The 25,011-nt window shown below is 41.1% G+C and overlaps 1 protein-coding gene across 15 annotated transcripts in view; it reads right to left on the bottom strand.

Annotated features, from left to right (window-relative positions):
- Positions 1-23,033, bottom strand: part of foxk2b (forkhead box K2b) — a 113,306-nt gene extending 90,273 nt beyond the window's left edge. For all 15 annotated transcript variants that reach the window (XR_012095930.1, XR_012095931.1, XR_012095929.1 and 12 more), the window contains exon 1: positions 21,608-23,033. Coding sequence is in view for 1 of the 15 variants with exons in the window: in XM_073025884.1 (XP_072881985.1) it covers positions 21,608-22,119 (512 nt within the window). In the remaining 14 variants the exon portion in view is untranslated. The remainder of the gene's footprint in view (positions 1-21,607) is intronic.
- Between the last annotated feature and the right edge of the window lie 1,978 nt (positions 23,034-25,011).

Below are 25,011 nucleotides of genomic sequence, written 5' to 3'. Positions count from 1 at the left end.
TATCTCGTCAGACATAGTCTATACCCAAAGCTTTTTGATGCAACGCCACAGACTGTACAAACCTGAAAATTTTCCATGACTTTCTCAAGTTAGAAAATTAACTCAGTTTTGATGAAGGCAAAGAATTCACAAATGAAGATAAAAGCTTAAGTAATTGTGGTCACAGGAGAGCAAGAAATCACCAATAAACTTTCACGATAATTAAAACCGCTCTCCATAAAGAGATTTTTGGAGCTTTTCTACCATATTTAATAAGGGATAGATAGGCTGTTTAAGAGATCCCACAATGGAGTATATTATTCCAGGTGGCTATGATAAGTAATGGAAGAATAGGCGAACCATCAGCTGTATAACATCTTAAGTACCATACATTAGCTACCAAGGAACCAGTCACAGGAAACCCTCTTCAACATAAAAAGTCATCGTGAATTAGGAGTGGATTGGGTCCTCAAGCTTGCTCTGCCATTAATGAACAACTGATTCATTCAACTCTGTATCTACCTCTTCTCAGTAAGGATCTTCTTTAAATGATTCTGCTGGTCTTTTGCAGGAAAAGTAACACATATACCCTTCAAGAAATTTCCCCCCGTCTTAAATGGTTTACTCTTTTGAAAGAGTGACCCATATTTCTAGGTTCCTCCACAAAAGAATTTGCAACTGCTGAAGTTTTTGCAACTGCTGAAGTTTTTCCAACTGCTGAAGTTTTTCCAACTGAAATATTTGAACTCTGCCAACACAACCCTAACTATAACAAACCTAAATCTATGCTCTCAAAGACCAACTGAAAAACATTAAATTTAAAAATTCAATTTTAAAAACAAGCTCATGCCTGAGAAACTGATCATTCAAAGCTATAGATCAAGTGATAGAGAACCTTGCATAATATGATTACAGAAATAATGGTACTTAATCACTGATTTTGAACACAATTGCCTTAAAATATCTTTTGAGCCCCAACCCACGAACCCTTTTCAAAGTTAACTATTGTCAGGTGTCAGAGCAAATGATGTAGTCAAGTAAACTGAACGATAATATCAAATCCTCAGGCAGAATACCAGAAAAATAAAAGCATAATTTTAAACTAGTATAGTGGGAACATTCATATAAAGTTAGAATTTTTTTAAAAAAAGTTAACACTTAAGCCAAATTTTGATAACCACATCCGCCACCCCCATTTCCCCCCATGCCCACATTTGCCAGGTCTGCATGCCGAGAGCCCATTTTGCAGAATCAAAGCACCTGATGATTCCAGTCTGTGTAATGGCAAAGCTCTTGAAAGCTTTGACAACCGTCAAGATTTGAGACATATTTAATTATTTTTAGAATGTCTGAATGAATGCATTTTAAAACTAAAATTCATGGTTAAAAAAAAGATAGCTATTCCAGAACAACCCACATAAGTGATAAAATAGGGTCTTCAAAATCTATGCTTTCAATTGGCATCAATCTTTTGGCACTAAAGTACACAATTTTCAAAGCATGAAGAGGTTACAAACCTGAACTTATTAGATACTCAATTATTCTTTATTACATTTAATAAAGTTAAGACAAGGCAGTCTGGGGTGATGTTCTGATTCACTGTGATTAACACATATGCCCTAAATTTTTAATTTTGAAGGTGCTACCAAAGTTCAATCTGACAAAATAATACCAAAAGCCAATAATTTCATTTTTCAAGAATATTTAGCTGGTTTGAGTTGTACTACGTAGTTTATCTCTTAAAGAAATTTGTGGAAACAAGAATGAAGCTTTCGAAGTTAAAGTTCTGAAACAATTACTTGATCATACAAGAACAAATGTGCAGAAATTGAGTTAGGGTTCTGGAATCACATGCTAACAACAGCAGTTTTGAGCATTTCACCCTCACAATGAATAGCACTAACTGGCAAAAAGGTGTGGTAACATATGGAGTCAGGACAACCAAAAAGTGTAAAATAACCATGATCAACAGGTACTATGAAAGAAACAAAATATTTATACGAACCTCAAAAACTACCAATTTAATACACACAATCAAGATTTACAATTCATTCAAGATTAATTATCAAGGAATGTATGACTTGTACAGCTTTGAGATTTGATTGTTCAAAGCAAGAAGTGCGAAAGTACCCAATTTAAAAAAAAACAAAATAAAAGACCAACTTGATGTGCAAATAAAAGAAAAATCATTCAAACAATTGAAACGAACAACAGCACTCTGAACCAAAATTGAGCCCTCAGATCCAAACCCCAGAGTAGGCCCAAAGCCTCGCTTACCAGTTCATCATATTAACGGGCACAGAGCACAGCAACCGGGGCAGTCTACAAAGCCTCATCACCATGGGAATGATCCCAGGGTGAGTGAAACTGGCTCTCAACCCAACTGACACCCTTCTTTTGAGTCTATTTTGGGCCGATGCTTGAATTAACCAGAGCTCATAATTTGAATTAGCCAGAGTTCCAAACCCACAATGTGACCAGAGAAAGCCTTAATCCTTTGCAAACCCAAAAATATTTTACAACTGATAATGAGAATATTTTTAGATGCTGCAAAGCATGTCTTGTCAAATTCCAGGCAAGTTATTGATCCCAGGATTTTGGTTGCACATAACAATTTATTTTCACATCAAGTCTCAATTAAAAGTACACTGAACTAAAATATTTGTGCACTGCTGAATGCATTACATTAGCAGCAAAAGAAGAAACAGATTGCTGAGGGCAAATAAATACCGAAGTATGAATCAAAGATTAGCTGTAACCCTACTCTTTTTCTTAAGTCTACTACACCAGATTCTTACACAATTCACAAATTGTCATGTACACCATTCATAAAAAAGTTATAGCAGCAGCTTTCCACACATTTGACATAACAGAGAACCAAATGCAGAAAAAGAGAAAGTAATCAGTATTGCTCTTTGTTTCCTCTATTTATATTAATGGGGCTACAAGTCACATAGCCCAAATAACGTCAAACATTAATCCATTAGCAGGTCAGGTCATTCCAAAAAGTTTCTGGACTAACACACCATTCATTCATTTGCACATTTTAAAATATATTCAGAAGATCTTTAAATAAACTCTTGTCTGGAAAGCAATCTTTTTAGATTTATAATATTTAAAAATTTTGTCCAGAAGGATGAATTGCCTACACGTATTTGCAAATTTCACACAGTATTTTATGGATTTCAAAATACAGATGATGCAGACACTCAAATGCAGGAAAACATTTTACTTGCACCAATATTCTAAGTTAGGCGTGGCTCAGTCAAGATTGAAGTTCTTTAAGCTTGAGGTTGGATCATTCACATTTTTACTTTCTGATGTCAAATGTGTGCTGTATTGTGTTTTCAGCACATTCTTGAAACAAAAATGTACTGAATTCATCATGGAATGTACTGCAATCAAGACCAGACAGTACAATATTATTTAGTTCAGGTGTTCATGTTACTTACTGTTAAAACATTTTAAAAAAATTCTTCGATGTAATGGCCAACAGAATGAAGCAGTAATGTAAAACTTCAAGTACTAAAAGGTTTGTTTAAAAAAATATGCATTTCCTATTCCATCAGCCTTTGCAGTAAGATCAATTTCTGTGAAAACCAGCTGCATCTGCATGAAGTAAATAATGATACCACAAGAAAGGAAGTGTAGACTTTGTTTCTTTTAATACCATAAACAGGTCAGTTTTATGAATGACTGCAGCTGACCAGCAGCATTCCTTTCTTTTCCCAGACCAAACAGGGGGAATTTTATCATTCTTTCCCACCCATAAACCACAATAATTTAATGAAAATGAACCTTTTTATGACAAGTGTGAATCACAGGAAATCTGTTATGCATTATTTAAACACAGTGTTAAACAACCTTTTGTTTTATGCAACAATGAACAATGCCCAAAAGCTCAATATGGAAAATATTCAGTGCCAGAGACACCAGCTTTATAAGAGTAAAAAGTCAGAACCTTCAAGAAACAAGAATTATTCATTGGTAATGAGCGAAATTGTTAATATTTCTTCCTTTGCCCAAATTACAAAAAAATACATAGCATTGCAACTATTCGTATTCTCATAACTATGGCTCATTCTGTGAGCATAGGGTGCAAATTCCATACAGACCAACATCCAAAGTTAAGACTGAAGCTGGACTGCAAGAGTGTTGAAGCAGTTACACTGGGCAACACCTTAACTCTCGGTTACAATAGCATCAGCATTATAAAACTGTTGAATTATCAACAGCTGCTCTACAAAACAAATAAAAAACCAAAGAACATTAAATCCCTAATTTACAAAAGGGACTTGTTTCTCAAAAAAAAATTCAATGCTATACAAAACACTATTTTCAGTGCTGCGCTACCATGAAAAACAATGGACTATTTATTAAATTTAAAAAGTAATTTTTCCTCTATAAGACATATACTCCAATCAAAAGTGTTATAGTGAGAATTCTAAAATTATGAGGGGATTGTATAGGGTAGAAAGTAAAACTTTTCTCCATTGTGATGTTGTCTAAGACTTTAAAGGTGGGAAATAAAAGGTTTAGAGGGGATGAGCAGTTGCAGCCTGCAATGCTACCTGAAGAGATGGTGGAAGCAGCTTCTAGACAGGTACTCAAGGACTCTTACAACTTGCGGTCTTAATTTTTATTTTTTATTATGTTTTCTTTTTTGTATTTGAACAGTTTGTTGCCTTATTCATGCAAGAAAATGAATCTCAATGTAGTATATGGTGACAAATGTACCTCGACAATAAATTTATTAATTTATTGGCAATAAATCGCCAAGGCCTAAGCACTACAGACATAAAGCAGGTAAATGGGATTAATGCAGATAAGTACAACAAGCAGTATAGACACAGCAGGACAAAAGGCCTATTTCTATACACTACATTAATGTTTATGCTTACAGTTAGTTCCCCAAAAAAATGCACAAACTGAAATATTATATTTTTCCACTGGTGTGCTGATGAACCCTCTGAATAAAGTGTACACTGAAGCTGAAAACTAACATGAAAGGATATTACTTTTTCTTTATCAATATTGCTACACTAATAAAAACATGAAGCCAAATCTTGCAGTTTTAGATAACATGCCTCCAAAATAAAAATCTTTTGCAACATTTTATGCCATGCCCTTTCAGTCTTAAATGGCCATATTTTGAAATAACATTTTAAAAATATTTCATTTTTTAGAAACAAAATATTACCACCATAGGAAGCTATTTTAATATAGTAATGATCAAATTTGCAGGTTAGAAATGGTCAATCATTTCTCAATACTACTTTCATTATCCATTAACTTCTTAACTACTTAGTGACTTCACAGGAAAAGAAACAAAGGAAATACATGTACATTTTTATTGCTTCTTTGAAAATGCAATAGCCAATTAAGTATCTAAGATAGAAAATGATAATCGATTAAAGCTTCTGAGATAATTACTATACAAGAGACTAATCCTTCAAAATATGTGCAAGTTTCATTATCACAACAACATCTAGCCCATGCAGAAATCTTGTGACTGGTAAGGAACTCCTCAGAGGAAATGCCTCCATTGACAAAAAGTGAAAAATAAGATTTATCAGGAAGTAAAAAATGCACACAAAAGATTTGTGTCTTTTACTGCATGACTAATGAGGGATATAAATATAGCGTAAACAACTGGGAGTAAGGTTTGGGGGAAATAAAGCACCCTGTGCATTTCAGCAACTTCTGGCAAAAGTAGTTAGAATTACATATGTTTGAGTTAACTGCGTCAATCACATTCACAATGTCAATAACGATAACATAATGGGCTTAGATTTTGCACGGAAATGCCAGCAAGTTTGGAATTCCTGTATAAGCATGCGTAAGCACAACAGTCCCAAACTTGTTGACAGCTGCTCAGAGGCATTTTGCCAACTGGTCTCAAATGTCGATTCCTCATGGAGTTAAGCAACAACAGAACGTAAGATTGAGGTAATTTCAACAGTCTGCTTCTGTGTGGGTAGTTCTCTGTTGATTTCAGTAGAGAGAACTGCTAAAAGGCATGAAACAAGGTTAGATCTTCAAAAGTTATTTTAACAACATACAATGATGTTAAACACCAAATCATTTATTTAATTTTACCTTACTGGTTTAGCTTTATTTCATTGGATATGCCAATAATGTATTATTTTAGTAGCTAGTTCAGCCAATGGAATTTAACTGGCTCTCAACAAATACTCCTCCCACCCCAAAAATTATGCGACCAGAATTACACACTCATGGGTAATGGCGTCATGCAGAGTATGTGAAGGTTGGAGACAACATTTTTGAGAAGGTCTCAATGGGGCCACACAGAGGCACAGGATATCTCGCACTACCTAGCCTGCAAAATTTTGGGCAACTGCTTCACAAAGGCGACAAAGAGAGCTACTTTTACCACTGAACCCATTCACTCAATGCACCCATTTCCCCAATCCAGCTTTTACAACAATCAGCTTTCCATTACAAACTGCAACTAATACTGATAAGTGGTAAACACAGAAGTCTGCAGATGCTGGCAAATCAAAGCAACACCCACAAAATGCTGGAGGAATTCCACAGGTCAAGCAGCATCCGTGGAAATGAACAAATAGTTGACATTTCCGGGGGGGGGGGGGGGGTAAGAGTTCCTTCTTCAGGACTGAAAAGGAAGTAGAAATACACCAGAAGAAAGAAGTGTGAGGAGGGGAAAAAGGATAGCTATAAAGTGATCGCTGAAGCCAGGTGGGTAGGTAGGTGAGTGGAGGCAACAGGCCAGGGTGGGGAATAGAACAGGGGAGGGGGAGGGCATTTTTTTTAAACCAGAAAGAGAAATCTACATTCATGTCATCTGGTTGAAGGCTTGATAAGAGGTGTTGTTTCTTGTCATAGTTTTGAATCTACATGAAAGATAGCTTATAATACAAGATTAAATAAGAATTTTTTCCTAAATTTTTAATCCATCTGTTCTAACTTGCAGAGCCAAGCACTTAACAACAATAGTTTGCACCATACCAGAATTCATCATCATCATGGATGATCAGCCCTCTGTGCTTAATGATCAAAACACTAACATTTTTAGACATTCTCAAAGGGTAATAACAAATACAAAGAAAAAATATAAATCAAGTTACATCTAGTGCCTTTACACGCAGGTGCCAATTTTAAAGTAGTCCTTTTAAGTACTGTATCCATTAGCTTCTCCATTTGCTGATGCAATTCTCAAGTCCAATTCCAAAATCCTGCCAGTGGAATATTTTCTGTTGATTTTTCATTGACGGGATTGCTAAATGATGGTTCCTGCTTCTGAGGGAAAGATTATCAGATCCATGGTCTGCCATGGTGGCAGCCTACATAAAGCCAGGTAGTAATCAGAACAAGAGGCCATCTTCCTCCAAGTGTACATTAGAAACTGCAATAAATATTGATGGGATAGCAAGCATAGGTTAGCAACTGATGTTGGAGTATAACATCCATCACCTCTCATTATATCTGGCCATATAACAGTAGGTCATGCAATTTTTACAAACTGAAGTCACCTCGTAAAAACTTAATTCTGGCTGTCAATGTTCATTACGTTTTTTAAATATACAGCCCAAATGATTTTCACCCTTGCTTTCTAGACAAGCTCTACAATTTCAGACATTTTTCCTTTCAATCCACTCCAACCAACAAGCACCACTTTTTAAAAAAATACATGCAATGGAAGCCTTTTTATGTTACTGCTGGTATGGTTGCTGGGTGGAACTCTTCTATTGTTGTTCAAATATACATAGAGGGAAAAAAGTGCAGAGTGGTTGACAATATAAACCTCCGTTACAAAAAAAGTCATTTTATTCACTCACTGTGGTGTTCTTTTATGTCCAATGGCTTAAGTTTTTTAAATGACAGTGCAGAAAGACCATCCACAGTTTGCTAACTTAATGATACATTGTTTCAAAGGGTAATGTGCCAGTATTGTTTCGGCTGGCCTATAAATGACTATTTTAGTTGCTTCTTTTATATAGTTTCATCAGAATCAGGTTTACACGTGATGTAAAATTTGTTAACTTAGCAGCACCAGTTCAATGTAATACATAATGTAGCAAAGGGAGAAAAAAAAACATAATAATAAATAAGTAAATCAATTATGCACATTGAATAGATTTTAAAAAGTGCAAAAACAGAAATACTGTATATTAAAAAAAGAGAGGTACTGTCCAAAGCTTCAATGTCCATTTAGGAATCGGAAGGCAGAGGGCAAGAAGCTGTTCCTGAATTGCTGAGTGTGTGCCTTCAGGCTTCTGTATCTCCTACCTAATGGTAACAGTGAGAAAAGGGCATACCCTGGGTGCTGGACGTCCTTAATAATGGGACACTGCCTTTCTGAGACATTGCTCCCTAAAGATGTCCTGGGTACTTTGTAGGCTAATGCTCAAGATGGAGCTGACTAGATTTACAACCTTCTGCAGCTTCTTTCAGTCACGTGCAGTAGCCCCTTCATACCAGACAGTGATGCAGCCTGTCAGAATGCTCTCCACAGTACAACTATAGACATTTTTGAGTGCATTTGTTGACATGCCAAATCTCTTCAAACTCCTAATAAAGTATAGCTGCTGTCTTGCCTTCTTTATGACTACATCGATAAGTTGGGACCAGGATAGATCCTCAGAGATCATGATGCCCAGGAACTTGAAGCTGCTCACTCTCTCCACTTCTGATCCCTCTATGAGTTCCTTCGTCTTACCCTTCCTGAAGTCCACAATCAGCTCTTTCATCTTACTGACATCACATTCATCAGTACCTTTCCCATTTAGATGTTCAAATACCGAATCGGAAAACTGAACTACTAGAGTATACAGTAAATTAAAACTTGTTTCAAAAGAGAAATCCATGCAAAAGACTGCAATTATCATTCCAGTACATTGTCTAGGCGCTTTTGGTAAAGCACTGATCATCCAGATAAATGCCACATGACTCCACAGCTTTGCTGTCCAAATATTTAAATCCTTGCTTCAACCTGTTATATAATCAAACATACAAAAGCAAATCAAGATGATGTTACTTTGCTGTATATACAGATGAAAAGGAAAAATAAGCAGAACCCTATGTGGAAATTCTAATTGGTTGATTCCAGTATTTTGAATAATAAGGGCAATTTAATATTACAACACTAAACTCCACAGCTCTGTCCTTGGCCACCAGTAAAATTGCATAATGTAGTAATCCAGGAGAAAGACACGTTAATACGCAAATCTAATTTCTGTTTCCAAACATCTATAATTAGGACCAGGTTTATTACTACTAAAGTATGATGCGATTTTTTTGGTTTTGCGGAAGAAAAATTTATAAATTACAAAGATAAATAAATAGGGACTGTTTAGCAATGTGGTGCCAAAGTGGCAAATAAGTGCAAAAATGAAACAAAATTTTGCAAAAGATTCCTACATCAACATCTGCTTATTTGAATAGTACTAATTTGCACTTATCTGATAGCTCAATCATAGAAAAGCATTCTAAACTCAATTTAAAATAATTTGGTGTGGCAAATTAACTACAAGGTACAAAAGTTCAAGCAATCAAAGGCAAATGAAAGAGGGCTGCAGCCTAAGAGAATGAATTCAGTCAGTGCAGTTGGAAGTGCGTACCAATAGAAAAGTGAGGCCATTCAAGATGCTTAAATGAGTGAACTTAATTTGTGGGCGCCAAGAAATAATGATGTGTTTCAGACAAACTGAGCCAGGGATCACTGACAAGCTGGTCTTATAATTTTAATAGTATATGTGCCACAGAGGCTTGAAATTGAAACTGAACAGTCCTGTTAAACCAGAGATAGAGACATGGAATTAGTGTAAACAACCAAGCAACACATAGATAACAGACAGAAGAATGGCAGAGCACAATCAGCATGTGTGTAGAATGAAGAGAAAGCTACAGACTGATCCTAAAAAAAAGCATTTCCAGTGAATGCATCAGGTTAATTTACAATGGATTAGTAGCAAAATTAAGATGATAACACTTTAATAGATGAAGATTCAGAGGATGATGACACATGTAATTCTTGATTTAGGCTTTGTCTTGATTGAACAAAGTGTATACAGAAGCCAATAATACATACAAGAATTGGAAAATAGAAAGCTAGAAACAGTGTAATAATTATCACAGTGTGGTATAAAGGGGATTTCTGAAAAGAGTGGTTGTTCTGAGAGGAGAGAAACTGTTTCAATTTTAACTACCTTGGTGACCCAGAGGGAAATTAGGTTCTTTTCACTTTAGTGAGAATGCTGTGAAGAAAACAGATAAACTGGGACATGCATAGGGGAGGGGACAGAGAAACAGAAATGACCAAGCTGATTTCATAGGGACAAAAGATCATCTAATTATCAGAACAATGTCAGTATAATAATGGAAAGAATTTATATTTAAAATGTTCATGCAAGCTTAATGATCTTATGGGAAATGCTTAGAGTGTAGTGATGTGCTACACACAGTGCTGAAATAACGACACGCAGTTGGTAAGTCGTTTCGAGACTAGTTTATTCAAACTTCGCGGCGCTGGCATTTAAATCCCTAGCGCCCGCCCTCTCCGGGTGGAAATGACATCAGAGGTGCATTACCAAAGTCTCCCCCCACGCGCTGGCTATTTGTGAGCCGGTTCACCTGCGCAGAAAGTGGGTCGCCACATAACCCTCCCCCCAGAACTGGTGATACACCCCCCAATGTCCACAGTCTGGATCAGCCTCTGTTTGGGAGGTCTGCCTCTGCGCCATAGTGCCTGAACCTCGACCGGCTGCGCCAAGTCCACATGGGCTGGTTTGAGTCGGTTCACCTTGAAAACCTCCTCTTTCCCCCCAATGTCCAGAACGTACGTGGACCCGTTGTTGTTGATCACCTTGAATGGCCCCTCGTACGGCCGCTGTAGCGGTGCCCAGTGTCTGCCCCTTCGTACAAACACAAACTTACAGTTCTGCAGGTCTTTGGGTACATGGGTCGGGGTCCGTCCGTGCTGTGAAGTTGGTACGGGGGCCAGGTTGCCAAGCCTTTTGCGTAATCTGTCCAAGACTGCTGCGGGTTCTTCCTCTTACCCCCGTGGGGCTGGTATGAACTCTCCCGGGACAGCCAGGGGTGCGCTGTACACTAACTCGACCGACGAGGCGTGCAGATCCTCTTTGGGCGCTGTACAAATTCCAAGCAGGACCCAGGGAAGCTCGTCCACCCAGTTAGTTCCTCTCAGGCGGGCCATGAGAGCCGACTTCAAGTGATGGTGGAAGCGTTCGACTGTGGGTGGTAGGCAGTTGTGTGGTGTAGCTGCGTTCCCAACAGGCTGGCCACAGCCGACCACAGGCTGGAGGTGAACTGGGTGCCTCTGTCGGAGGTAATGTGGGCCGGTACCCCGAAGCGTGCTACCCAGGTTACAATCAGTGCTCGGGCGCAAGAATTGGCAGATGTGTCGGTGAGCGGGACCACCTCTGGCCACCTCGTGAACCGGTCTACCATAGTTAGGAGGTACCACGCTCCTCAGGACACTGGTAGGTGGCCCACGATATCCACATGAATGTGGTCGAACCTCCGGTGGGTGGGTTCGAACTGCTGCGGCGGGGCTTTAGTGTGCCACTGCACCTTGGCTGTTTGGCACTGCACACACGTTCTGGCCCATTCACTGATCTGCTTGCGAAGTCCGTGCCACGTGAACTTGCTGGAGACCAGCCGGACGGTTGTCCTGATAGATGGGTGCGCCAAACCGTGTATGGAGTCGAAAACTCGTCGCCTCCAGGCTGCCGGGACGATGGGGCGAGGTTGGCTGGTAGCCATGTCGCACAGGAGGGTCCTATCACCTGGGCCTACGAGAAAGTCCTGCAGCTGCAAACCAGAGACTGCAGTCCTGTAGCTGGGCATCTCGTCGTCTACCTGCTGCGCCTCCACCAGTGCTGCATAGTCCACCCCCAGGGACAGGGCCTGGACAGCTGGTCTGGAGAGTGCGTCCGCCACAACGTTGTCCTCTCCTGAGACATGCTGGATGTCCGTTGTGAACTCGGAGACGTAGGACAGATGTCGCTGCTGGCGATCTGACCAGGGATCGGACACCTTCGTGAACGCGAAGGTCAACGGTTTGTGGTCCATGAACGCGGTGAACTAAGTAGTACCTGAAATGCCGGATTGCCAGATACAGTGCCAACAGCTCCCGGTCGAAAGCACTGTACTGTGGTCGTAGGTGCTTGCTGAAGAACGCCATGGGTTGCCAGCGCCCCTCGATGAGCTGCTACAGCACCCCACCGACTGCTATTGCAGATGCGTCCACCGTGTGTGCGGTCGGAACGTCTGTTCTGGGGTGCACCAGCATCGCAGCATCTGCCAAGGCTTCCTTGGCTTTAACAAAAGCGGCCGCGGCCTCCTTGTCCCAAGTAATGTCCTTGCCTTTACCCGACATCAGGGTGTACAAAGGGCGCATGATACGGGCTGCTGAGGGGAGGAAATGGTGGTAGAAGTTCACCATACCAATGAACTCCTGTAGGCCTTTGACTGTGCTGGGCCGGGCAAAGTGGCGGATCGCGTCTACCTTGGCGGGCAGAGGTGTTGCCTCGTCTTTGGTAATCCTGTGGCCCAGGAAGTCGATGGTATCGAGACCGAACTGGCATTTGGCCGGGTTGATCGTGAGGCCAAAATCACTCAGGCGGGAGTAGAGCTGGCGGAGGTGGGACAGATGCTCCTGACGACAACTGCTGGCTATAAGGATGTCATCCAAATAGATGAACGCAAAGTCCAGGTCGCGTCCCACCGCGTCCATTAGCCGCTGGAACATCTGTGCGGCATTCTTCAGGCCGAATGACATTCAGAGGAACTCGAACAGGCCGAAGGGGGTGATGAGTGCTGTTTTGGGGATGTCTTCAGGGTATCCCCGGAAGAGGTCTACTTTGGAAAAGATTCTTGCCCCATGCAGGTTTGCTGCAAAGTCCTGTATGTGCGGCACGGGGTAGCGGTCTGGAGTGGTAGCCTCATTCAGTCTGCGGTAGTCGCCGCATGGTCTCCAACTCCTGGCTGCTTTGGGCACCATGTGCAGGGGGGAGGCCCATGGGCTGTTGGACCTCGGTACGATCCCCAATTCCTCCATCCTCTTGAACTCCTCCTTCGCCAGGCGGAGCTTTTCCGGGGGAGCCTTCGTGCGCGGGCGTGGAGGGGTGGTCCCTGGGTCGGAATGTGGTGCTGTACCCCGTGTCTGGGCATGGCTGCCGTGAACTGCGGTGCCAGAATCGACGGAAAGTCCGCCAGGATTCTGGTGAATTCGTTGTCCAACAGCGTGATGGAGTCCAGGAGTGGGGCCGGCAACTTGGCTTCACCCAGGGAGAACGTCTGGAAAGTCTCGGCATGTACCAGTCTTTTCCCTTGCAAGTCGACCAGCAGGCTGTGAGCTTGCAAGAAGTCCGCCCCCAGGAGTGGTTGGGCCACTGCAGCCAGTGTGAAGTCCCACGTGAACTGGCTGGCGCCGAACTGCAGCTGCACTGTGCGGGTGCCATAGGTTCATATCGTGCTGCCATTTGCAGCCCTTAGGGTGGGTCCCAGCTTCCTGTTGCGGGTGCCGTACCCCGTCAGGGGCAAGACGCTGATCTCCGCTCCGGTGTCGACCAAGAAGCGGCGTCCCGACTGTTTGTCCCAGACGTACAAGAGGCTGTCCTGGTGGCCAGCTGCCATAGTCATTAGCAGCAGCTGGCCCTGGCCCTTGCAGGGCGGGCTTTTGTGTCCCACCGCTGGTGGTAGAAACACCACTGTTCACTGTCCTCCTCACTCCTGCCTCTGTGTTGTGTGGGCCCCCCTGCCGGGCCTGGTCTGGTCTGCTGTTGGGCGTGTGACCTGGTAATCTGACCGACAGATGCCACGCTCTCCCTCTTGGCTTGTGTCCGTCAGCCAGGGCCAGCATCTCGTTCATCAATGCTGACGGCAGTCTGTCTCCCAAACCGACCAGGTGAAGCAGGTGGGCACCTCACTCACGCCGGGAGAGGCCAAAGGTCCCAACGAGCAGCACTTTGAATGCTTCATATTTGCCTTCTTCCGGGGGCGACTGTATGAAATCTGCAACTTGGGCGGCCGTCTCCTGGTCAAGGGCGCTCACCATGTGGTAGTAACGCGTGGAATCAGAGGACGTCTGCCAAATCTGGAACTGGGCTTCTGCTTGGCTAAACCACACGCGTGGTCGCAGCATCCAGAAAGTCAGCGGTTTTAGCGAAACTGCGTGAACAGATGAAGAGTCGGTCATCTTTGGTCCAAATCCCGTTTGGACCGTCGGGGTCACCAATGTAGCGATGTGCTACACACAGCACTGAAATAACGACACGCAGTCGGTAAGTCGTTTCGAGACTAGTTTATTCAAACTTCGCGGCGCTGGCATTTAAATCCCTAGCGCCTGCCCTCTCCGGGCAGAAATGACGTCATTATTACCAAAAGTCTCCATTCGTGCGCTGGCTACTTGTGAGCCAGTTCACCTGCGCAGAAAGTGGGTCGCCACAAGAGCATAATCAAATCCTAATGGAGGTATTTTATACGTTTGTAAGTCACTCATGTTAGCAGTCCTCAGAACACAGTAATTTAACATCCTTTTCAGTGTGTCTGGTTTTATTGAATCATCCTTTAAGTGATTAGCCTGCCTTATAACTTCTGTTCCTTCTGATCTACTCTCAAATATGGAAGTGTACAATGTGAATTCTCGGTCATATTCTTAATGCAAACACAATCAAATTGCACATCCCATCATAATCAATTTTCAGAGAACCTCAAGAAATGTTGCCAATTTCCATATTCCACTCTTTTTCTTTGACTATTAACTACTCTGTCCTGTTGGATAAAAAGAAAAAGAAAATCTCATATTGTGCCAATGTAACCTATGTAGAATAGAGTATCGGGAAGCTTGGTTACATTGCTTTCAAACTTATCATTAATGTAATCATAAAATACACAAGCAATATTTCAAACCTACCAATAATGCACAGTGATGAACTAAGTTGGTCACCAAAAACTCTTTTTTGCATTGGAAATCAGGAAAAAATAATGATTTAAGTCTACAAAAATATCCAAGTCAGTGGTGTGGAATTTATAGGCTTAATTGCACACCAGAGGGCCTCAGTTAAACTCATTCCTGTTAAAATTTCATTCATCTCAACATGCTGATGCAAAAGAACCGGTGAGTCATTTACAAGAAAACCCTCCAAAAAAAATCCTCAGACCAACAAAGCTCAAAAGAACAATCCCACAAAGATAGCAATTGAATAATCTAAGAATGTTACTATTATTTAAAGCAAGAGTGTCAGGGAACTAAGTGTCTGAAGTATTATCAGTGAGGGAGAAAGATTTTATAAATTGTATTTTAATTTAAGCATAGAAAACTTTTCATTCAGAAACAAAAAGAGGAAGGGAAGGAGAAAACAAGAAAATGATATGCTTCATAGATAAACAGGAAAGAAACAGTAATTGCATAACTATTTGGAAACTAGCTTGAACTCTAAGGTAGTCATTGTATAAAAGTGCTTGAATTTGCCTATCACTATACGAATTCACAAAAAAATGCAGGAGTACAACTTTTAACAAGTGAATGAGCAAAGGAGTAGTCGGGAAAGGTTGAAATAAGCAAGTGAGCTGAATATCAACTTCCTATTCTACATAACTGAATGTTAACATTGATGAATCCTATTTGCAGAAATCACGTTGCAACTCAGAATATCAACACTAAAAATTACAAAAATAGGCCAGATGGAACCTGTGGAGCAAAAGGAAAATGTAACATTAGCACTGTGGACTTTACAATTCCCTATTAATTTTCTACATATTACAACTTGCACTTACATAGTGCCTTTAATAGACATTTCACTGTACTTCATGGGACTATTACTACTTTAACTGACAGAGCCAAAATAATCTTTCCTACTTTATAGATTTAAAATAAAGGCAAAAGTTAAGATTCCAACTGGACATGGTCAACATCAGCTTTGCTTTGGTGCAGCAAATGGAATGGTAGTGTGGTTCATCTTGATGTACATCCAGTACCAGTGCAACAATGCATCAAATGAACCTGCTTTCTCTATTCAGAATGTGTTGGCTTATGGTTACCAAAAATACCTTTCTTTGTTGAGTTAATGGAAACTATCAGTTGTACTGAATGCCTAACCAATGTCCACTGGGGGTGGGGGGTGAAGTATATCACTTATTTCATCAAATTCAATGTCCATACTTTCCAGAGTACTAAACTTTCATCACAGGAAAGCAGCATTCGTCATCAGGGACCCCCACCACCCAGGTCATTCTCTTTTCTCACTGCTGCCGTCAGGAAGGTGATACAGGAGCCTAAAGACTCACATCACCAGGTTCAAGAACAATTATTACTCCTCAGCCATCAGGCTCTTGAACCAAATGGGATAACTTCACTTGCCCCATCACTGAAATGCTCCCACAATCTATATGGGCTAGCTTTCAAGGACTCTTCATCTCATGTTCTCAATATTTATTGCTTATTTATTTATTTTTTGTATTTGCAGTTTATTGTCTTTTGCACATTGGTTGAACACCGAAGTTGGTGCAGTCTTTCATTGATTCTAATATGATTTATGTCCACAAGAAAATTAATATCAGGGTTGTATATGATGACAGATATACTTTGATAATAAATTTACTTTGAACTTTACTTGTTTCTCTAGCAATCTGCAAAACTACAGATGATCTGAAAAAGGATCTTAAGCAGTTCTGATGGATTAAAATGCTGCTGCCTTTAGTCAAAGAAAAATTTTAAGTAAAAAAAATTAAACAGGGACATGATCATTTTATGAAATTTCTATTGCACCCTGCACCCCATTAACAGTTGCAATTACAACTTCATTGATCCCTTGGATCCTGACAAGAGCTGGCTGGCTGTTGGCATGTATTTCAGAATAAATATTACTAAATGATTTTTTGCATGAAAAGACTACGTAAGTTCCAGAGGGTAGAGGGCATGCAGCCACTGTAATAAGGCAGCATACATCACTACTTTTAGCATGATGTAGTCATGTTGCAAGCTACTTACAATGGTTACAAATTGGTTCTAATTTCTGAATTAAGTACTGATGACAGTATCAACGCATGCCTAAAATACATTAATAAAAGTTGCATTTGGATATATCAGGACAAGATGTACTCCATCTACCTTTCCAATAGGTGGGACTTTAACTAGGAATGGGTCAAGTGTTTTCAGGAAAAAAAGAGATATTCAATACTTCACATGTAACCTACACACCTACAGAAAAGGTAAAGATGAATCCAATGGCAAAGAAATAGCCTCTTAACTCACCAAAAAGTACTTCTGAATCTGCCTGTAACCAACACCTTTGCTGCTGATCTGACAAATGACCATCACCACAATGTGTATGATCAGAATCTGATGAATGGCAAAGTAGTTGGAATCTCTTGCTGGACAACAGCATTCTTTTGGCATGCTGTAATCTTTTTCTAGGCAGAAACACCTTAGGTCTGGAGATCATCCACCCCCCCCAACTCCATGGCCGACATCAACTATTCCATTACAAGAGGGTTTGAAATCACTCAATTCTGATCTTCAGGTGGAAGAATGACCCACTAAAAAGTTGTCCCAAAACACCCCTCTGCATAATTCTAGTCGCAATATTACAGTGCTAGTTCCTTGAGGTTGTCATAGCCAGGGGAGGAAGCAGGAATAAGCTCCCACTACCTATTAAATGCTCCCAATGGTATGCCTCTAAAGAGCCTCGAACAACCAAGTCCAGCTCCTGGCTTTCATGTGTGTCTTAACTAATAAGCCTGATAGAAACTTGCTTTTACTGTCAGGAGAAGGGGCAAAGGTAGGTTACTGGCACCCTAAAACCAGTCACTTCAGACAGATGGGGCTTGTCAGCCAAGGTTGGCAGCTCATCTGGGAAAAGGAAAACACTGATCTCAAACCTTCACTGCCTTGCGGCTACATCCACTTATTTGGAAGGCTTCGGGAGTAAACCCTGAAGAAAAATCTGAAGTTGGAGCCCCTAAGGCAGTCCAATGTTGAGTTCAACAGTCTGGTAACTCCTGTGACGCCACTGGTGCCAAACTGCATCGGTCCCTGCCGTTCTTTTGGATTCATCAGCTGTGTGGAAAGGGGGAAGACTGCTGCATGGGCAAGAGCTTGCTCTCCATATAGTACTGCTCTGGCTTGCATATCACCTTGTGTATCACATGGACAGTTAGGTCATCCATGGTCGCCCCCAATCAACGAAGGGCCTCATTAGAGTGCTAAGATTACACAACACAAATAATCATTACTATTTTTCTTTACTAAAAATACCTCAATTTCAATGTGCCTCTGCAATTCAACTGTTATCCACAATTAGCCCAAGGCCATTATGAAGCCTGAGTCCAGGATTCTGGCTAACACCCAAAAATCAAGCACCAACAAATATCAATGCTTGAAAGCACCATTGACAAAATCCCTCAACAGGACTGGATTTGTCCTGCTTCTTGCAGACAGGTACCAATTTCTTAGATGTAGTGGAACAATGCTTGTAAAAATATTTTAGACCTTCAGCACCGTAGCATGTTGCTTTCTGTACACATTTCTCCTTCTTGGCATCACTTGCAATGCATTAAATTGGCTGAAGACCAGCTTCTTAAACATGGGGCCCTTGAATATGCTGAATTAGATTATCCATTTGGTGATTCAGTTGATTACAACTATTTCAGTTTTATGTTCTTCTTGGAGGATGAACTCCAAGTTTTACTGCTACAGAATCTGACACACATTTTAAATGAAAATTTGACTGCCCCCAAAACGTCCTGAATACAAAATGGTTTTAAGACTACAGCCAGTAAAGGCATGACTTGTGCATCACTAGTATTATGTGTATTACTATGATATATTTAAATCAGACTGAAAGGAAAGCTACTTCGAACAAATGCAGGATTATGAACATGTCAATCTTCCTCTCTAAATTTTGTGCAGTTATAAGCTTATGAAGAATGAGAAAGCAGAGGCAAAGTCTATGCACTCACAGAATATACATACCATATACAAATGTCATGTTACTTATGCCAAATCATCACTTTGAATGTGGGTGGGCTGGGCTTATTACTATTACATGTTCCAGTCAGTTGTTGCATGACCCCATTTCCCAGACAGTGTCATATTAAAGTGACTGATCTAATAAAAATTTATCAAAGAATTTGCTCTACTTAACTTGGGGACAGAGCCCGTTTACTTAGAGATACAATGTGGAACAGGCTCAGAATAAAGCACACTGTGTGCCTCTCTTCCTTGGCAAATCATATAAATAGGACAGTATGCTAGGACCAAACAAAATAGTTATTTCATAAAACAAGTTTTTCATCAACAGTATGCATAATTGGCAGCTAATGGAATACAAGATTATGTACTAACGGGTTTCGGTAAACCCGTTATTCTTGTCTATATGTTTATTCTTTCAACTGGAAACATCAAATAGCTGTTATAATGACATCAACCATACTGAGAACATCCACTGCAGAGTAATACAAATGCTTGCTAGATCACATATGGCTTCAATTTGGCAAACAGTTTACAGTAATACAAATCCAAGGAAACAATAACGTCCGCTTATGAATATAGAGCTTTCTTTTTCAAAGAAAGACTAATCCAGCAACAGTTACACTGATTCATTGGGTGCTAAATCCTCTCTTAGTTCTCTTGCATGACTGGTGTAAATCAAAGGCTAAAGCAGAACAATTAATTTACAAAAATATATCTCAACAATTATATTACAGTGTAAAGGATCAAACCAAGATCTGTCTTCTCCCCTGACACCTGGATGAGCAGAAAAAAAAAGACCAGTTTCTCCATGGAATCTTATCTGCCATTTCTATTCCTTCCCCTCGCCCTTGCCAATACCCTATGTCTAGCAACCTCCCAAAAATAAAGAAATAGAAAATATTTCCATGGCCATTCAAGGAAACAAAGCAAGAGTGTGAAAAATTCCTTATACAATCATAACCTGTTGAGGAAATTACTCCTCCAAATAGTTATCAGTTCAACAAAAAAACTGATCTTCAATATATTCAGAGGCTTCCAGATCATAAGATAAAAACAGCTGGGAGTAGGAAGCATAATCTAATATAGAAGATTAAGAAGTTTTTACGAGTTAGCCTAACGGACTTGCAGAGAACAAAAGATTTTATTAAGTACAGATTTGGCCAATGAAAACTGTTTTTCAAACACTAAGTCATTTTGTACCAAATTCTTTGAAGCAGCTTCATCCTGAAATTAACATCAAGATTAGAACATTACTAAAGACTTAGCTGTACAAGTGAGAGTGCCTCTAGGAGGTGGGCAATCTGCTAGAAATTTAAACTTTAAAACTTAAAAATAAAGCACTCTTAAGTTCTAACCAATTTCATTCCACAAATAGCTGGTGGATATTCCACATATTTTGACAGCGATCAAAACCTTGAGACAATCAAAAGTCAGTATGAAAGATACCGCGTTCAGCCCTTCCAAGAGGCCATAACGTGCTTGCATCCTAATACAATTTTGTTTAGATCGACAGGACTCTTTATTCAACCTGCACAAGGATGATGAGTTTGAACATTCCTGGACCCTCATTCAAAAACTAACACAAAATCCTCCCACTTTTCTAGTTCAAATTGGATCCAGACTGAATTCGAAAAAAATGAAACAAGGTTAAAAAAAAATCATACAATGTATCTACACTGACGAAACCATTTGAAGTATTACATTAAAACGTAAGTACAAATCAATGCAAGTTGATGTTTTCTTGTATAACTGTACTCTGTATTATGAACTGGTCTTGAAAATTTTCCTCACGGAAAAGTAGTTAACTTTTCAGATACTGCCGGGCCTGTTTGGAATTTCAACTATGCATTTTGATTTTTAAATTAAACGGCTGTATGCCCACTATGGACATCAATTAAAATATTTCCTGATGGTCTTTTTTGTCCGATAAATGTTGATTTTAATGCTTTTACACGGCCTTGCAATAGTGAACCCATCTGCATGGGGGTAAAGATTATGGCTTACTGAGAAATAACACCTGCGATAACGCAGATGCTTAAAGAAATAAAAATCGTATACACGTAACAACGATCAAAATTATTGTTCAAAACTTCGCAACTTTAACTATGAGATCGGTCAGAAAACACGAACACACCCAGTCCACTTTCCTGTCCTACGAACATGGTAACTTAGGTTAATGACCTCGCAAGGTTAAATACCCAACACTTCACCAGAAAAAAATTGCAAAACTACACCTTTAAATCAATATTTAAGAAAGAGTCAATATATACATACGGGATTTCCACAAACCACAACACGTGTTTGAATTCGATAGCTCACACGTGTAGTTATAGAGATGATTAAACAGAAAATATTATATACCATAATTAGCATCTATAAATTTAGATCAAAAAATCTTTATTTATATTTCTGATACGAGTATGCGATTTCCAAACGATCCCTGTAACCACACGTGCATTAAAACCTTGTCACTGCATGAACATGGCCGATTTAAGGGTGGCAAATCAAGGTTAATGCTGATGTGTTATCGATTGCTTTCTGCGGCCGTGGCCTATAGGGGATGATCCTCAAGACAGTTCCCAGCTCCACGTCGCAAATCCACCTCATTCCTGACCCCCAAAATATCCCAGCCCAGCTCCTCATACTCACACCCGGGGCAGCTGCAGCGGCGGCGCTCCTCTCCGCTGGAAGACACCATCCACGAACACCCCGTTCTTGCCCAAACACTTCAGGAAAAAGCCGGCGGCCGCTGCCTCTCCGCCGCGGAAGATCTCCAAGTGCCTGCGGGAGATGAAGCTGGAGTGGCCCATGTTGACGTCCACCTGGCCCTGGCTCGAGTTGCGGCCGATAGTCACGCTCCTCTTCTTCATCAGAAACTCAAAGTCGCGGCCCTCCAGCCGGGCCAGCACCTCGGGCCCGGGCTGGTGCCGGTGCCCAGAGGCCGCCCCGCCGCCCGATGGCGAGGAACTCGAGCCGTCACAGGCGTTACTCAAGTCCTCCTCGGGGTCCCAGTGAACCTGAACCCGGGACGGGCTGCAAGGAGCCGACTTGAGGGCCAGCAGGGCCCGAGCCCCGCAGTCTGTGCTGCTGCTGCTGCCGTTATTGACGGCGCTGGATGTCGAATCGCTTAGACCCGCTGTGGTGGCAGTTGCCGCGGCCATTCTTAGGATGATTATATTTAATCTGTTTTTTAAAAAAAAAAATTAACGGGATTTTTTTTCTTCCACAACAGCAGCAGCGGCGGCAGCCGAGGGGGAGTGAAACGACAGCAAGCAAACTTGATGCCGGAAAGAACGTCAGACCTACGATTGAGCGACAACAGCCCTCAGCCAATCACCCCCCGAGACAAGTGTACCGAGGCAAAGGGTGATCGCCCTCCTTGCCAATCAGTGACGAGGGCCGAGGCGGGTTTTTAAGCTCCATCAAGTTAGATTGTAGTAGAGGGCCGGGGCTGCGGAGAGTTGGGCAAAGGAGAAGAGGGCGATAAACCACGGCATGTTCCCCAAGGACAGGACTCCACCTTCATTCTAATAACGTGCATAATAGCCTCGTTTCCCCAACAATTTCACATCCAATAGATTAAAATACTATATTGTTGAGTAAAGAAACTAATGAAATAAAACTGTAGTTAAGTCATCCAGAATAATTCCCAAACTAATGTCCTTAGTGCAACCGAATTAGACATCTTCGCATAATTTTACAGCACTCATAGAGTTAAATGTGTGGCAGGATAATGGAATTGCACATGCAACTGTGCAGGAGGCACATATCAATGCACAGAGGTCAGGTGTCATGATTTTTCCTGCCTTTTGATGTGTGGAATGAAGTTCCATCGGTCCGGGTTTTACGGCCAGCTGCAGTCTTTGGTTTTGCTAATGGAGGGCGTCCGAAATTTTAAAAATACCAACAAAACCGGGAGTCGGCGGGCATGGCTTGGCTCAGCCCCGGGCCTCGGTGTGTGGCGAGAGTTGAGTGTGCCCGTAGGGGTGCGCGGGTCTGCGTTTGGGGCATGATTCGCCACCTGAGTTTACACCCTCCGACATGTGCTCGGTGGAAGCGGTGATGTCAGCGACGCTGTCTAGCCCGGGTGACCAAGGCGGGGAGTGTTTGTAAACACTGAGTAACAGCAAGGGAGGGGCGTCCCAGGGAGGCGCAGCCAATCGGCTTGCTGCATCACTCTCCCGATGCTGAGACCTGCACTTTGAAGCTTTACGTGGAAAAGTATGAAACCTGCAGCACCGTTTTGATATAGACTACATCCGTTGACACATTAAATGCCAATATTGCGAAGATGCTGCATTGCTAGAGGTGTCTCTTCAAATGAGATGCGTTGTATCATTCTGTTATTCTGCATCCGAAGCTGCACTTATTGTTGTATTTATTATTACCGTGCAAACTGTTTATTCTGCGAGATTCATCGAAACAATGAATTTCATTGCCTCCTGGTGTATATGACAATAATATGAATCTGCCTGTAATGCTAACAGACAGATGAGGTATCGTCAAATGGTTAGTTGTGGTGGCTAGTTGTACAGTCCCGCAAACACTTCAAAGATACATTGTTTAAGGAAGCCACAGAAATGTTATGCAATGTATTAAAGCGATGATCCTGTGTGTGTATATAGAACAGGCCCTCACTATGAATGTGTACACAAAACAATTCTAAATGTAAACGAAGCCGTATACAATTTTGTTTTACTTGTATATATTTTTATGATTATATGTGAAATTAAAAAAAAAGTTGTGAGGTATGCTGTGTGCAAATTGACTGCTGCATTTCTTAATTACACCAGTAGCTCCACAGTTGGTTACCCTATTGAAGATGGGATAGATAATAGAGAAACTTCGGAATAGACGTGACGTAACAAAAACATGAATGAGAATGTATCAATTTCTCCAATAAACTAACTACCTAAATCCTGACGAAGGGTCTCGGCCCGAAACGTCGACAGCGCTTCTCCCTATAGATGCTGCCTAGCCTGCTGTGTTCTACCAGCATTTTGTGTGTGTTGTTGTTTGAATTTCCAGCATCTGCAGATTTCCTCATGTTTGCTCTTGGGGGTAGATTCATTTTGCAGATTTCTTTATTTGCTGCTTTTGCACATGCGCGGGGTTCTCTCGAATTATGTAATTAAACAAACATACTCGTGTGACCTTCCTGACCATTGCAACAGTACTTATAACTGAACGTCATATCTTTATACAGTGGCCTTGGCATCAGACTGTAATATCACAAGTGGAATTAGGCATGTCAGGGAACAGTTTCGGCCACCTTGGCTCTGCTGACCGTCCATTACCTACCAATACTGACTCCAGTTCCCAGTACTTCTACAGTATGACATTTAAAACACTCACTTAAATAGAACCTGCCTCCACCACCCCTCAGGAAGTTCATCCCAGATTTCAACCACCTTCCAGATGAAAAAAATCCTCTCTGAATCTCCCCACCCCACCCTTAAACATATGCCTCTGTTCATATATACCAATGCTAAGCAGAACATTTTCTTATTAAACATCCTATGCCTCTTATAATTTTATATATCCCCAGAAAGTCACCCCAAAAGACTACTTCCCTCACATCACTAATCTTTATGTTATGTGCAAACCTAATAATCATATTTTCTAAGTTCACTTCCAAATTGTTAATGTACAGAACAGAAGTTTTAGCACAGTTAACTGCAGTACACCGCTGATCACAGGCTTCCAATCGCAAGAACAACTCTTTGCCTGTAACCACCAATGCAATTTTGGATCCAGCTTGCTAAATTGCTCTGGATCCCGTAGGCTCTCATGTTTGATAACCAGTCTCCCACATATACTAAAACATCAATTATACCCACATTGACACAATTGGTTACCTCCTTGAAATTTTCTGTCAAATTTGTCAGTAAGGACTTCCCCTTAACAAAAGCATGTTGGCTACCTCTGACTAATCCCTGACACTCCATCTAAAGATTAATTCTAACTTTCAGAATTTTTCCAATGTGATGGATAGTTATGACAGACATGAGAACATTTGCAGATGAAAAGTCCCCGGCCCGAAACATTGACTG

This window comes from Hemitrygon akajei, chromosome 22 (genome assembly GCF_048418815.1).
Source record: "Hemitrygon akajei chromosome 22, sHemAka1.3, whole genome shotgun sequence".
Taxonomy (NCBI): Eukaryota; Metazoa; Chordata; class Chondrichthyes; order Myliobatiformes; family Dasyatidae; genus Hemitrygon; species Hemitrygon akajei.
The sequence above is the reverse complement of the archived record's forward strand: the minus strand, read 5'-3'. Positions and strand labels throughout refer to the sequence as shown.